This window comes from Salminus brasiliensis, chromosome 3 (assembly GCF_030463535.1).
Source record: "Salminus brasiliensis chromosome 3, fSalBra1.hap2, whole genome shotgun sequence".
Classification (NCBI taxonomy): domain Eukaryota; kingdom Metazoa; phylum Chordata; class Actinopteri; order Characiformes; family Bryconidae; genus Salminus; species Salminus brasiliensis.
The window spans coordinates 7,782,135-7,796,980 of record NC_132880.1 but is presented as its reverse complement, the minus strand read 5'-3'; the positions used below and the strand labels follow the sequence as shown (position 1 = coordinate 7,796,980).

General features: G+C 42.1%; 1 protein-coding gene across 1 annotated transcript; it reads left to right on the top strand.

Annotated features, from left to right (window-relative positions):
- The first annotated feature begins 11,082 nt into the window (after positions 1 to 11,082).
- Positions 11,083 to 12,171, top strand: LOC140551227 (G-protein coupled receptor 20). The gene has a single exon (XM_072674615.1). The coding sequence runs from the start codon at positions 11,083 to 11,085 to the stop codon at positions 12,169 to 12,171; it is 1,089 nt and encodes a 362-aa protein (XP_072530716.1).
- Positions 12,172 to 14,846: the final 2,675 nt, after the last annotated feature.

Sequence of the window (14,846 nt, the reverse complement as noted above, 5' to 3'; positions counted from 1 at the left end):
CTATGTATTTATTTCATTTAAGGTATGTCTGTCATATTTGTCATGTTTCAGCAACATGTTACAATCTTCAATAAAAATCCCATGTGTTGTCCCTTGTGTTTCTTCTGTTTGGCTGCTTTTAGTTTGGTCATTTTGTGGGTGAGTCTGGGTTTCTTGCAAATAAAATAAAACGAATATTAATGAACGGTAGCAAAGTGGTTGCTAACTTAATTGCCAATGTAATGCACTGTACAACAGGAAAGGGTAGTGTAATGTTATTAAGGTGTTATAAATATGTTTTGTGAACTGTATGGTAATAATCTCTATCTATGTCCTAGTTTGATCCTCTAGTGTACCTAAACATATACTTGTCGTGGAAACCTCGACACAAATCAAGGTGTACTTACTTTTCTTGGAAGTTTTCCCATCGCTCAAAATGACCAGCCACCTTAGTCTTTCAATGTGGTACTGCCTGTTATCCCACCCATTCATACCTCTCCCAGTAAAGCTCCCAACACCAGGAGGGTAAAGACCCAACACGTGTCTTCTCTGATACATGCTGAGCCAGCCACCGCCTCTTTTCAAACTCCAACCAACACACTGCACTGGGTCCCCAGCTCCACCACACCAGCTAACAGACACCTGTGCCAGCCAACATCACTTAAGAGTGATGAGGGGAGAGTGAGCGCCATCTACCCACCTTGAGAAAACATGGCCAATTGTGCTCACTCTGATTCTGGCTGCTGATGGCAAAACAGCAAAGCAGCATGGCTCGGGATTCAAACTCAGAATCCCAGGGCTGTAGTGGTAGCACATTAGACCACTGAGCCACTCAGAGCCCAACTTAAAAAAACTTTACAAATAATTTAGAACATATTATAGAACATATGGCATAAGGACATAGGGCCTCATTCACCACTATTCACAGCTATGCTCGTGTAATGATGGATCCCACTGTCCTTGTTTTCCACATTAGTAAAAACAGCATAAGTGGGTTCTAAGATGGAATTTCTTCATAAGAATGGTTGGTGAATGAGGCCCATTCTTATGAACTTCCTAGTGTTTATCTTAAGATTGTCTGTTAGGTTTTTCTCAGCAATGCTTTTGTTAATCCGGCCCCTGATTGTCTTATCTTAAGTTAATGTCACTGAAAAGGCTAAATTTAGTCTCTGGAGTCTGAGATTGTAGTTATGTAAGCTTTTTTTATTAATGTGGGCAGGTTCAAACTTCCACATGCATTACTGTAAGGACAGCATTTATCTTCAAAATGATTTTCTTTCTGGAAACTTGTCCTAATGATGTCAGAGCTCGTTTGACATGTGGAACAGTAGATGAGAAAGGACAGCGTTGCCATATTGTTTAAGCAGACCTGTTTGACCTATTTGACCTGCTTGTCTGCCTGGGCCAGTTCTTCAACACTGGTCCAATCACAGCCACAAGACATCCTATCATTACTAAACCTCAAGCTCTCCAGGTCTCATTGTCTATAACCTGCCATACATTAAGCCCAGATGCGTGAGACATCTGAAGACAGCATTGTTCTGACCTGCTTCTGTCCTCTGGTGTGAGACTAAACAGGTGTGTGTGTATGTGTATGTGTGTGAGTGTCCGAAGCCTTGTGGTCAGATATACGACGTCCTGAACTGTCATCCATCTTTTGGGACCCCTCAGCAGAGGAAGGGCTCTCTGTCTAACCATGATGAAAGCTGAATGAAAACAGAATGTCCTCGGCTCACTCTCCAGATTAATGGCGCGGACGCTTAAAACATTGCATAAGTCACGGTTCAGACCCTCTGTGGAGTATAACTTTGGACAGGGGGGTGAGCAGTGCAGTAAACACTGATGATAAGACTGTATTTTTCACTTTTATGAGTGTTTTTACCCAGTCGGAATCAATAACCTCGATTTCCTGCTTTAAACTGCAGATTAATAGCTGCATATGTGGACGCTCGAAGGCCGATATTCGCTTTTTTTAAATTGAATGGAGCGACTACCTCTGCAATTTATTCGCTTCTACATTCCTTTGTTTTTATAACGGTGGCTTCAGACGTTCATGCGTCCGGTTCCTGCCTTGGATCCGTTGGACGTTTGACATCCTCAGCCCCATTCCAGTGTGATACTCTCTCACTCTTTTCACTCACAAAGCATAAAAATCTGGTTCTGAAGCCAGATCAACTTGACCTTTTGCTACGAATGTGCAGTAATGATGTACAGGTCTGGATTCTTCTTTGCTTTGGCCAGCTAGGCCAGATTTAACCAGGTCAGCAAGCTCCCTGCGCCACATATTTCACGTGTTTGTGTGCAGATGCACTCATAGCCATGGGAATGTAGAAGCTATGGGAATATGACAGAATTTGGATCACTTTTGGATCATATCTGCCAATGCAGCAATATTCATTTGAAATGTAATCTCTGAATACATAACAAATAATTATATCCGGGCCTATTTTACATCTTTTGGACTGTACTTTGGACTTAACATTCAGTTATTTATTTTAAGAAGGAACACTTTGTCAGTTTGGTTATTTTTTATGTCAGAATGGGATCTTTACCTTCTAAGATACGAAAGCAAGGAAAAAACAGACCTGTCTTTAGGGATGCATGAAATGGATGGAAGTCTCACTTTCCAGGAATCAACAGCGGCATAATGGCTGTATAGACTCCCAGCCCTTTCTTCAAAGCCTTCAGACCATCCACTAGCCGACCTCCTTCAAACTCACACAACAGACAAGGCATTATTACCTAACGAGGATAAGCTACTTACTACTTAAATAAAAACAGTGATGCCGGAGGGAACGATATTTCAAAATAACGACACATCTGATGTGTCAAATTTCTGTTCGATGTCTGTCTAGTACATAGTCAAATAAGCCCATTCCACCATGTGCATTTAAGATTGCCACAGGGTGGGGGAGCTGTGGGAGAACCCGTCTGAGCGAAATGTGCCTAAATACAGTCAAAAACACTGCTAACACCATTCACTTGACTCTCAGATTTAGGCTCACTCTCCAGATTAATGGCGCAGACCTCTTAAAACATTTCATAAGGCACTGGTTCAGACCCTCTGTGGAGTATAACTTTGGACAGGGTGGTGAACGGTGCAGTAAACACTGATGATAAGACTGTATTTTTCACTTTAAGGAGTTTTTACTGCTTGTTTCTACCCAGTCAGAATCAATAACCTCAATTTCCTGCTTTAAATGTAGTGGACTTGGGCCTCAGTTAGCTAGAACATGGCCTTTGCTGTTGTGTTAAACCTGCTAGCCAAATTACCTAAACCTAGCTTGCTGGCTACAAGTCCAAACATGGCAGATTTCACGGTATAATTTTTCCAATTGCTCGACTTTGCTCTCTTTTATTATAAGAAATGTGTCGGTAGCTCAGCAGTTAGTCAACAGCAGCTGTCCGTGCCTATAACCTTCAGTCTGCTGGCTTATCCTTTTAACCATTAGGCTCCTGTGCTGCATAATAACAGAGGATGGGAGTGGGCAACAGATCCAAGACCACAGGAAGAAAGAGCAGTCGCTTGATTGTTAGTCCCCAGTCATTCTCATCTAAATGTTTATAAGTGGACTTTCTGTCAGACTTGTTTGTTCTGTGACTAACTAAGCTAATGCTAACCAGCTTTTCTCTTCTGATTCAGAGCAGTTTAACAGTTGTTTAGTCAGACTGACGGTTTAACATTTATTGAATGAATAAACTTGAACTGAATGATTCATTTAAAAGTGTGTGCAGTGTTCGCTCAGTTTGTGCTTTATTCATCTTAAAATAATGCATAAATAATCCCCCCCAGTAATATTGTATACCATCGTAACATTTTGAGACTTTATGATGGTATTAAGAGAAAGTGGGTACCACAGCTTGGTACCGTAGTTGTTAACCCCAGTTTCATGAAAAGAACACCTCTCCAACTGTTAAGCATGGGGGTGGATCAGTCAATGTTTTTGGCTTGTGTTGCAGCCAGTGGCACAGGCAACAGTTCACTGGTAGAGGGAAGAAAGGACTAAATACCAGCAAATTGTAAAAGAAAAACAGGACACCCTCTGTCATGGCCCTCACAGTCCCCCAATCTAAACATCACCACGACCTGTGCAGAAGTGCAGCAAGACAACATAGGAATTTCACAGGAATAGAAGCCTGTTGCAAGGAAGAATCGTCGAAGTCCCCCCAAACAAGGACTAAAAGAAGAAGGACTGGACATGGCCTTTATTTGGATGAGCATTAAAGTCATTAGGTACAGTGCTACGCTACCTTCTCACAAGTCAGCCACTGAAAACTCTCCAGTGGCTTTGCAGTAAAGAGAAGACATCCTCAGGACGTTCTCCAAGAATGCGCACCTGCACTCTCCTGCTGTTAGTCCCTCTGTATATGCAGGCGAGTGGATGTTATAATACAGCTATTTTATAGGGGGTTTAAAAGGCCAGAGCTGAAATATAGTGATCCCCTGGTCTTCGTCACCTTGACACATGTTTAAAACAGGAAGCCCGAGGGGTCCAGTTCAACGCCAGCCTACGTTACAGGCACAGCAACAATGCTGGAAGTGAGGGAATTACAGCATGTTTGACAAACCCTTTCAGCTTTCTAATAGCCTTTGGTTTATTTTGAATGTACCACCACTTCAAGTGCTATATGCCAACTATTCAGTGGATATGAAGAGTCGCTTTATATCCACTGAATAGTGACAGTTGTCTCTCATGTCAACATTGTGTGGCCTACATTTGTCTTATAAAAAATACAAAATACCAACATTGCCCTCCCCCTGGCAGACTACTAAGGTTCTGTTCCCCAGCTGTACAAGTACATCACACTACACCAGTAAGAGTCCTTGGGCAAGACTCCTAACACTAGTTTCTTATCTGTGTAACTTGATTCTGGTGTAAGTTGCTCTGGATAAGTCACCAGCAAAACCAGAATACTGTTTGCTAAAATGGTCTAAGCTGGTTAATACTGGTCTGGTGCAAGTTCTTCTCCAATTGACTTCTATCGAAAGTTAAGAAGGCTTTTTCCTTTTACTGTAAAGTTGACATTATAGAGATACAAGGTTTATGTCCAACAGTGATGATATGTTGTGTGCTGGTCACTATTATTGTCACGCAAAAAAATTCTCCATCTCCAAAATGGTAACTTTACAGGTAAAGGAAAATACCTTCTGAACTTTCAATGGACGTCAATGGAAAATATTTTTATTCCAGGTCATTTTAGAGCATTTCTATTGGTCTAATCATGAAACTATGGCACAATGCAAAGAACAACCGCCCGATTCACATTATTTCAGAAAGTGAAAACCGGCAAATGCTGTTGATGATGCAACTAAACCTGCACTAGACCAGTATAAACCAGCGTAGCCCGTTATAGACAGCATGGAATTCAACAGGGCACTCACTGGGCCATTTCTCAAAAACATTACATGTTTCTGTGCTCACCAACACTCATCCAGTAGTGTATTGTCTCTGGCATGAAAACTCCAGCTCACCCCATAAAACTGTACCAACACCTACGGGCACCTGACAATGACATAATAGGTGGCACTGTAAAGAGGCCTTTAAATGTTTATTAATGGCAAAGCAGAGCACGATGGCAGACCACCCCTGATCCTGCCTTAGGTCTATCCATCCCTTTTTCTCCTCAAGCGTACAGCATCAGAGCCGTGAAACATGACCTTTCAAAACAATGGCCCGGCGCTTAAGCCCCCTAACAGAAACACAGAGAAGAGGGAGTTATTCTGGAGAAGCTCTCCAACTCGCTCTTTTCGGGGCTGCGTCTGCGAGGTGGAATGCGGAGACCCGTGGTGGTGACAAGGCCACCATTAATTACCTCGGCAGTTATTTTCGCACCGTTATTTGTTATTTGCACGGACCATGCGAATCAATCTTCCCTGATAGAGACATATTTTGGAGGATTAAGCCATCAAGAGTTCAGACCTTGTGAATTCCGAAGAGTAAACTGTATAGAATAACGGGAAAGGTGGAAAGATTGGGCCTGCATGTTCGCGCCTTGTTCTGACGAATGCAGAGAAGCTGAAGTTTTGCATTTATCATTCCTTATGGATTCTTTGATGAAAGCTTTAGTGTTCTGTTCTCTGTACTCTGGACATATTGAGAGTGTTCACTGTGTTTAAAAGTTGCTCTCCTGACATATTGTCATATTAGAGTTGTTCTAGATGCTTTTTAGCGAAGCATCCACTCTAGATTTCCAGTCTGTTGCACTTTATCCGTCAAATCGAGGAGTAATTTATAATCCCGTCTTTTAATAAGTCCACTTTTTGATTTCCTTTTAAGTCCAATGCTTTATAACAGCCTTGGATGCAGAAAACCAGCCTTGACTACACATATTAATTAGAGGCATAGTGTTTTATATGGAAGGGGATCTCAGTGTTACTGGGGTTTCCTCATTGTTTAGGTTGGGCAGCTAACCCCACTGTACAGAGGCTGTACTCTCCCTAGAGGACTCAAAATCTCTGACCAACTGGTCCGTTTTACTCAGCTCTTCATCTCGATCAGCTCTGCATATGGAGCCATGCTTGAATTGTAGTTGGAGATGATGTGATCCCCAGAGCGACGCACTTGACCTGAATTTCTCCAATTGCCTCATCTGAACGTAGGACATAAAGCTTTGATTTACATGTCACTTTGGTAATGGACTCCTGCCAGGTGACTTACTGAAGATGTTCCCTCAGCAGAGCTGGATGAATTAAGAAAGGTCTGTTTACAGAGAGGTCGGAGTGAGTTAAACACACTGCTCGCTGTCCTATCTCTTCCTGGAACTGGCACAGCACTATATCGCAGTCTATTCATGTGATATACAGGAAACTGATGTCTCCAACACGGCTTCAGTTCATACATTTGTGTGTCATCATGTGCATAGTTTTTAGGCATATACACCGGATGTAGTCAATCATCCAAGACCTATTTGGAGTACAAATTTGAATTCTTTAGTTTACTGCTTACTACCCTGTGCACTCTTACACCCCACCAACAGTCTGTTTTCACGCCTTCCGCCTGCATCGCTCAAATAGCAACGGTGCTAGTGAATATATCTACACCGATGGGCGTGGTGGTCTCGAAAAGAGGCGTGTTCAGGTACATTTCTGGCATGTTGCTAGCTTGGAAACGGAAAACACAGGAGTGACAACCTAGGCAGACGTCAACAGTCAGACGTTCATTGCTGTCTTGGCAGTGAATTGTCAACACAGGCACGTGCCCAACGCGTGTACACCCCTGCTTGTTTCGCAGACATGGATGCGCAGCAGTGTACAAACCCATAGCATATATATAGTATAAAATTATTATTCTAGAGGCGAGGCGTTCCAGTGCTTCAGCAAGCCTTCCCAGGCCGTGCGCAATGCCCCATTGAAAAAGCAATCTGCCAAAGTCAGACCATACCTGGCTCTTAAAGAGAATGGCAAGTGACACGCTGATTGGTTTAGTGCACATTACACCCAAAACACACCCATGATTTATTAAGAGACTTGTGCCTTTTGCACGCTTCCAGCCGCACAAGACGTACTTTACTTGTCATTACGATAAGACACGCTAACACGCACTAAATCAAGCTGTGCTGGGCACAGTTGACGACTCGCCTAAAGATCACCAAAATAGCGCCCTAGAAGTCAATAGCCACCCCAATCCTTTTCATAAATACATGATCAAACACTTCTCTCAACCCTTTCAGACCACATCCTGGTCATAATCATAACATAATCATAGTAGAGATGGTAAGAATAATGAGTAATGAAGGTTAATAGTGGCAAATTGTTAAGAGTCCATGTCAATTTTAACATAGTCATTTAGGTAGGTAGCAGTGGCAAGTGGGTGGGCAGCTAGTCTGACTCGGGTGGCAGGGGAGCCTGGAGGTCAGTCCGGTGGGTGGCAGCTAGTCTGACGCAGGTAAACTATACAGAGTAGCTGAATTTTAGACAGCGGGTGTCTACATTGAAGGTACCCTGCGTTCAGCTACACAGTGAAGCTACAAAGTCTTCAAGTTCACACTTATTCATACTGCACCCAAACCACACCAACATGTCAGCTCATCCTTAACTAAGACCTGGATGCAGTCTGAGTGGGTTGGAAGAAGTGATTGATCCTGCATTTGGGTGATAATTGACTTCTGCTGTTTGCTAGGTTAGCCTTCTAGCGCCAGCACTAACCTAAACTAAAGGCTTAGAGGTAAATCCTGCATATTATATTTGCTAGTCTGCTGAACTTTGCTATTTTCATATGGCCGCTGTCCAATGAAAATTATTTTTATGTTTGTAGTTTTTTCAATGGTTTGAACCTTGTAGCTGCTCTGTACACTGTCTAAATAATTCTGGATGAATGGACCAATAGAATTGCTCTAAATGGCTTGGAATAAACTCTTATTTTATCTTGACTTCCATTCAAAGTTCAAAGACCATAGAGATACTGTTTAATGATGTTTTTCATTAAACAGTGACGATATAGTCCCATGACATAGGCCAAAACCATAGATAATGCCCATGATTGTAACCAATCGTGGTTCCAGATCTTTTCTGGTTAAGAGGGAATAGCCTCAGCCCACTGTTGTGACCTGGCACTTTCCTAACAACATTCACAGTGTTTGATTTGCAGGTTTGGCTTAATCAAATTGGGTCAAATGATTTTTTTTGTTTCTTTAAACATATTTTTTTAAAATATCACTGTCATTGCCGTATAAGGCTTTTTACACTCTTATTCCTGTGATGAGGTTTCAGCCCTTGATTCACAGCCAGTGACGTCAGAGCAGGAGCAAATTTGGGAAGGTTTCTCCTCCCCGTCCAAGCTCCGGGGAAAGAGAGGGATTTGGAAAGAGAGAGTGAGAGAGGCCCTAAACTCCAGCACACACTCAGACATGGTAAAGGACTCAACAGCAGCAAAAGAGACACAGGCAACCAAAACTGAGCGACCAAGAAAGAGACAGCGGCTTGTTTCTGGACAGGATGTGAGTTCAATGATTTAAAAAGCATAGAGTGATCACCAGGTTGAGACTGGTCCGGATTTCAACCACTCAAGACCTGGACTCTCGTGCCGTTGAAACATGGGATGTTTTCATGTGTCCAAATGAATGAATGAAGTTCAGCACTTCAATTCCGATTGGAGCTTCTCAGTGACCGACCTAGTGTGAGAAAAACCTCCTCGGAAAGCCTTCAGAGACCCATCAGACCACTTGTTCTTAAAGGTAAGGTTCAGTTTCAGTTGAGATATTCAACTGAAGTTCTGTAGTTTTTTCATTAAAGACGTTAGTGGTGTTTCAGCATGGTTTGGAAATGTACTTGCTAACATTAATGCTAATATTGGTTCAAACATACCCATTAAATGTTCAATTTGTTATTATTTTTTATCACCAAGTTTGGAGTCATGAGAATACATTCATTCACCATGGTGTGCAATAAGCTTCGGAGTGTTAGGGGTTAAATGTAAGGAACCAGCCAAAATGTTTCAGGGCCCCAAAATGCTCCTTAGGTTTTGCACCCAGAGCTTATTTAGCTCAAATGTAACCGAAGTTATTACACTAAGCTGTTAGCATTGTGCTAATGGGATGATTGTGTAAATCTGATACTTTGACTAACTATTCCCTTAGGCATCAAATTATTAACTGTGTATTAACACAGTTAGTAACTGTGTAACTGTGTATTAACAACAGTGTATTAACAGTGCAATTGTGCAAAGTAACTCTTGAATATGATGTGTAATGGTGCAAAGTAACAATATTCATTAGGATGTGTAACATGATGCAACGTAACTATTAAAACTTGATGCATAATAGTGCAAAATAACAATATTAAATATGATGTATAATGGTGCAAAGTAACAATATTAATGAACATGTTAGAAAGTATCAGTATCAATTTTGATTATGTATTGGTGCAAAGTAACAATATTCATTTGCTTGTTGCAACAATAGTAGTAACAACTTTTGCTTGTAGTAACAATATTAAATATGATGTGTAACATGTTGCAATGTAACTATTAAATATGATTTGTAATGGTGCAAAGTAACAATATTAGCATGCTGCAAAGTAACATTATTAGTTATGATTTGTAACATTGTGCAAAGTAATAGTATTAATTATGATGTGTAATATTGTGCAAAGTAAACGTATTAATTATGATGTGTAACATTGTGCAAAGTAAAAGTATTAATTATGATGTGTAACATGGTGCAAAGTAACAATATTAATATGATGTGTAGCATTGTGTGAAGTAACTAATAAATATGATGTGTAATGGTCCAAAGTCACAATATTAATTAGCATGCTGCAAAGTAACAGTATTAATTATAATATGTAACATTGTGCAAAGTAACAATATTAATATGATGTGTAATAGTGCAAAGTAACAGTATTGATTATGCTGTGTAACAGTGCAAAGTAACAAAATTAATGATGATGTGTAACATTGTGTAAAGTAACTAATAAATATGATATGTAATGGTGCAAAGTCACAATATTAATTAGCATGCTGCAAAGTAACAGTATTAATTATGATGTGTAACATGGTACAAAGTAACAGTATTAATTATGATGTATAACAGTGCAGAGTAACAGTATTAATTATGATGTGTAACATGGTACAAAGTAACAGTATTAATTATAATGTGTAACATGGTACAAAGTAACAGTATTAATTATGATGTGTAACAGTGCAGAGTAACAGTATTAATTATGATGTGTAACAGTGCAGAGTAACAGTATTAATTATGATGTGTAACATGATGATAAGGGGAGCTGTAAACCCAGCCAACAATTTGTCAATGGTTCTAATCATGCTAATATGTAACTTATAGATAAAGATCTCCATGCTGAAGAAGAGACTCCCAACCTAACTTAAACAAGCCAGACTAGATACAGTGTTTCTTCAGCAGAAACATACTTTTAGAGTAAGGGCAGGAAGGACAGACATTTTCTGTGATATTTCTTTTTAATTAAAGTCCTGAAAATACTGTTAGACTTTCCCTTGTATTTTCCAGCCTTTTAGAGGGTTTTAGTAAGTACAGTAGTTGTGACTGGCTTTTTAGGTAATTGGTAAAGTAATCCCATTGTGGTGGCATTAACATTAAACTCAGAGTAGCTCTGAGTTTTTTTCCTTTGTTTCTACTTTGACAGCCATGGAGACCCTCCTTAGAGAGTTCTTCAACATCACTCCTGACCCTCTGCTCAACACCTCTCACCGCCTCTTTGGAGTGCCCTATCTGAAGCGACTGGCCCACCTGGACGAGGCCCTCTACCAGGACTTTCATGGCCTGTGGGTTGCCCTCATGGTGGTCAACAGCCTTATGTTTGCCGTGGGCCTGTCACTCAACAGCGTGGCCCTCTACGTCTTCTGCACAGGCACCAAGTCTCGCACAGCGCCCGTCATCTACACCATCAACCTGGCTGTGGCTGACCTGCTGGTGGCGCTGTCGCTGCCGGCCCGCGTGGCCCTCTACTACAGTGGCGGCGCCTGCCTGGCCTGCTCATACCTGCACACTTTCAGCTACTTCGTCAACATGTACTGCAGCATCCTCTTCCTCACTAGCATCTGCGTGGACCGCTACCTAGCGGTGGTCTGGGTGGCAGCCAGCCGCTGGAGGAGCCCAGGCATGGCTAAGGGTGTTAGTGCTGCTGTTTGGCTTTTTGCTGTGGTGGTCACTTACTCCTTCCAGACCACAGCCCTGGAGTTCCACGGCGCATCCTGCTGCCAACTGACAGCACTCTTTGCCCTGACCGTTCTGGAGTTCGTGCTCCCCTTGCTGGTCATCATCGCCTTCACGGCACGAGTGGCCTGTGCACTGACCGCTGGCCGAAGCCTCATGCCACAGAGCTGGGGCAGACGGGCACGAGCCGTGCGTCTCCTGGTGGCCGTTCTGGTGGTCTTTGCCATCTGCTTCATGCCCTTCCACGTTCGCGAAGCCATTGTGTACTTCCGCCTTGGGGGCAGCAGGGAGCAGCACGTGGTGGCCTACCACACTACGGTCACCCTCAGCAGCCTCAACAGCTGCCTGGACCCGGTGGTCTACTGCTTTGTGCCAGACAACTTCCGGTCGGCTCTAAGGAGGGCGTTCCACAGGAGGGAGCCGCAAAGGGGTGGAGCTGGGGAGGGGGCCGGCCCCCGGAGGAGCTCCAAAGGGTCGGGAGCTGCAGTGGCTCTTGTCTATAGTGTAGCCACTCTTACCCTGACCCCTTGCCAGCTGCCGACAAGTGAGCTGCCTGCATGAAAGGTAGGAGAGGACGACAAAGACGTTCTGAGGAAGAACAGGCCAGGAATGTTTTGACATGCAGTTAATGGGGCCATATTCTACATGTTTCTAGTATTTTCATCTGCCTGAAGTCGCTTTTCTGTCCCAAATACAGTCGTAATTCATTTTTACATCATTTTCCACCCTTTTAGCTCTCAGAATTTTCTTTAAAGACTGAAATGTGCTGCATAAATGACCCCCTGTTCTGACGGGCTGCTCCGTATTGTGCCTCATTCAGAAAGTCACGTTCAGACTGAAATCCTCAGGGACCTAGAAAACGACAGTAGAGTGGATCATTTGGATGGCTACAATGATGCTCTCATTTCCTGACATCATCTACACCGCAAACAGACCATCTGCAGGAACATCATTCCACATCGCTTTCATGAGAATGGGAGGGGCTAAACTGCTGTAGGCTGAATAGGCAGTCTTAAGATCAAGAGGATTTTAACACAGACCGTTTTTGGGAGCTTTGTTTCTACAGACAGTTTGACAGCCCAGACGGACAGATTGTGGGGTGAATGGTACTTTGTAGAACAGTGTTTACGCAGTGTGTCAAACTTTTGTTATTTCATGATGTGGGCTATGGTACAGGGACTGAAGGAAGAATCCAGTTGAGGGACCCAGCAGAGTGAAAAGATCACATCTACACCCCATTACAATTGTGTATGTGATGACATCAAAGTAGTACAGTGTGTCAGTTTGTTAACTGGTAAGCAGCATTGAGTTATGTCTGACTGAGGAGGTGACAGTACAACTCTAACATACATCTCTAACAACAGAGAGGGAGTGACTGTACTTCAGAAGGTTTCCAGTAAAATAAAAAAAGTAAAAAATAAATACATTAATAAATAAAGACAATAGAAAAAGTGCTTTTGTGGTCATATAAACGGTCAGATCTGTTGGCACAATGGGTACATACTTAATGTTAGGCATGTGGTGCTGACTTTACATGAGAAGGAATGAAACCTTAACTTTCAATGAAAGTCAATGTTAAATATTTTGCTCCAAGTAATTTGGAGCATTTCAAAATATATAAAAGCGTCAAATATATATATATATATATATATATATATATATATATATATATATATATATATATATACAGTGAGTCCAAGAAGTATTTGATCCCTTGCTGATTTTCTTTGTTTGCCCACTAATAAAGACACTATCCTTCTGCACTTTTAATGGTAGATATATTCTAACATGGAGAGACAGAATATCAAGACAAAAATCCAGAATATAATTTTAAAGAATATATTTTAATTAATTTGTATTTCAATGAGGAAAATAAGTATTTGATCCCTCTTGCCAAACACACTCAATACTTAGTGGCAAAGCCTTTGTTTGCAAGCACAGCGGTGAGACGTTTGTTGTAGTTAACCACAAGTTTAGCACACACACCAGGGGGAATTTTGGCCCACTCTTCTTTGCAGATCCTCTCTAAATCATGAAGGTTGGTGGGCTGTCGCTTGGCAACTCTGACCTTCAGCTCCCTCCATAGATTTTCGATCGGATTGAGGTCTGGTGACTGGCTGGGCCACTCCATGACCTTAATGTGATTTTTCTTGAGCCAATCCTTTGTTGCCTTTGCTGTATGTTTAGGGTCGTTATCATGTTGGAAGACCCAACCACGGCCCATTTTCAGATCCCTGGCAGAGGGGAGGAGGTTGTCCCTCAGGATTGTGCGGTACATGGCTCCATCCATCTTCCCAGTGATGCGGTGAAGTAGCCCTGTACCCTTGGCAGAGAAACACCCCCAAAACATTATGCTTCCACCTCCATGCTTGACGGTGGGCACAGTGTTCTTGGGGTCATAGGCAGCATTTTTCTTCCTCCACACATGGCGGGTGGAGTTGAGGCCAAAAAGTTCAATTTTGGTCTCGTCTGACCACAAAACCTTCTCCCAATAACTTGGTTCATCTTTCAAATGATCATTGGCATACTTGAGGCGCGCCTCCACATGTGCTCTCTTCAGCAGGGGTACCTTTCGGGCACTGCAGGATGTGAATCCATTGTTGCGCAAAGTGTTGCCAATTGTTTCCTTGCAAACTGTGGTCCCAGCTGCCTTCAGGTCATTTGCTAACTCCTGCCGAGTGGTTGCAGGACGATTTCTGACTGTTCTCAGCATCATTGCCACCCCACGAGGCGAAATCTTCTTTGGAGCACCGGGCCGAGGTCTGTTGATTGTCATGTTATACTCTTTAAACTTTCTGATAATTGCACCAATAGTTGTTACTTTCACATCCAACACCTTACCAATCTTTTTGTAGCCCATTCCAGCTTTGTGAAGGTCAACAATTCTGACTCTGAGGTCCTGTGACAGCTCTTTGGTTTTACCCATGTTGGAGACTTGAAATCTGTGTGATCTGTCTGATTCTGTGGACAGGTGTTTTTCACACAAGTGATTAGTGAGAACAGGTGGCTTCAGGTCAGGTAACAAGTTGATTGGGAGTGTCTAACTGGTCTGTAAAAGCCAGAACTGCTAATGAATACTAAGGGATCAAATACTTATTTCACTCCATGAAATACAAATCAATTAATATATATTCCTTAGATTTATTTTCTGGATTTTCTTTTTAATATTCTGTCTCTCCATGTAAGAATACATCTACCATTAAAAGTATAGAATGATCATGTCTTTATTAGTGGGC

Coding starts and splice junctions, on each gene's coding strand:
- LOC140551227 (XM_072674615.1), top strand. CDS start 11,083: ATGGAGACCCTCCTTAGAGAGTTCTTCAACATCACTCCTGACCCTCTG.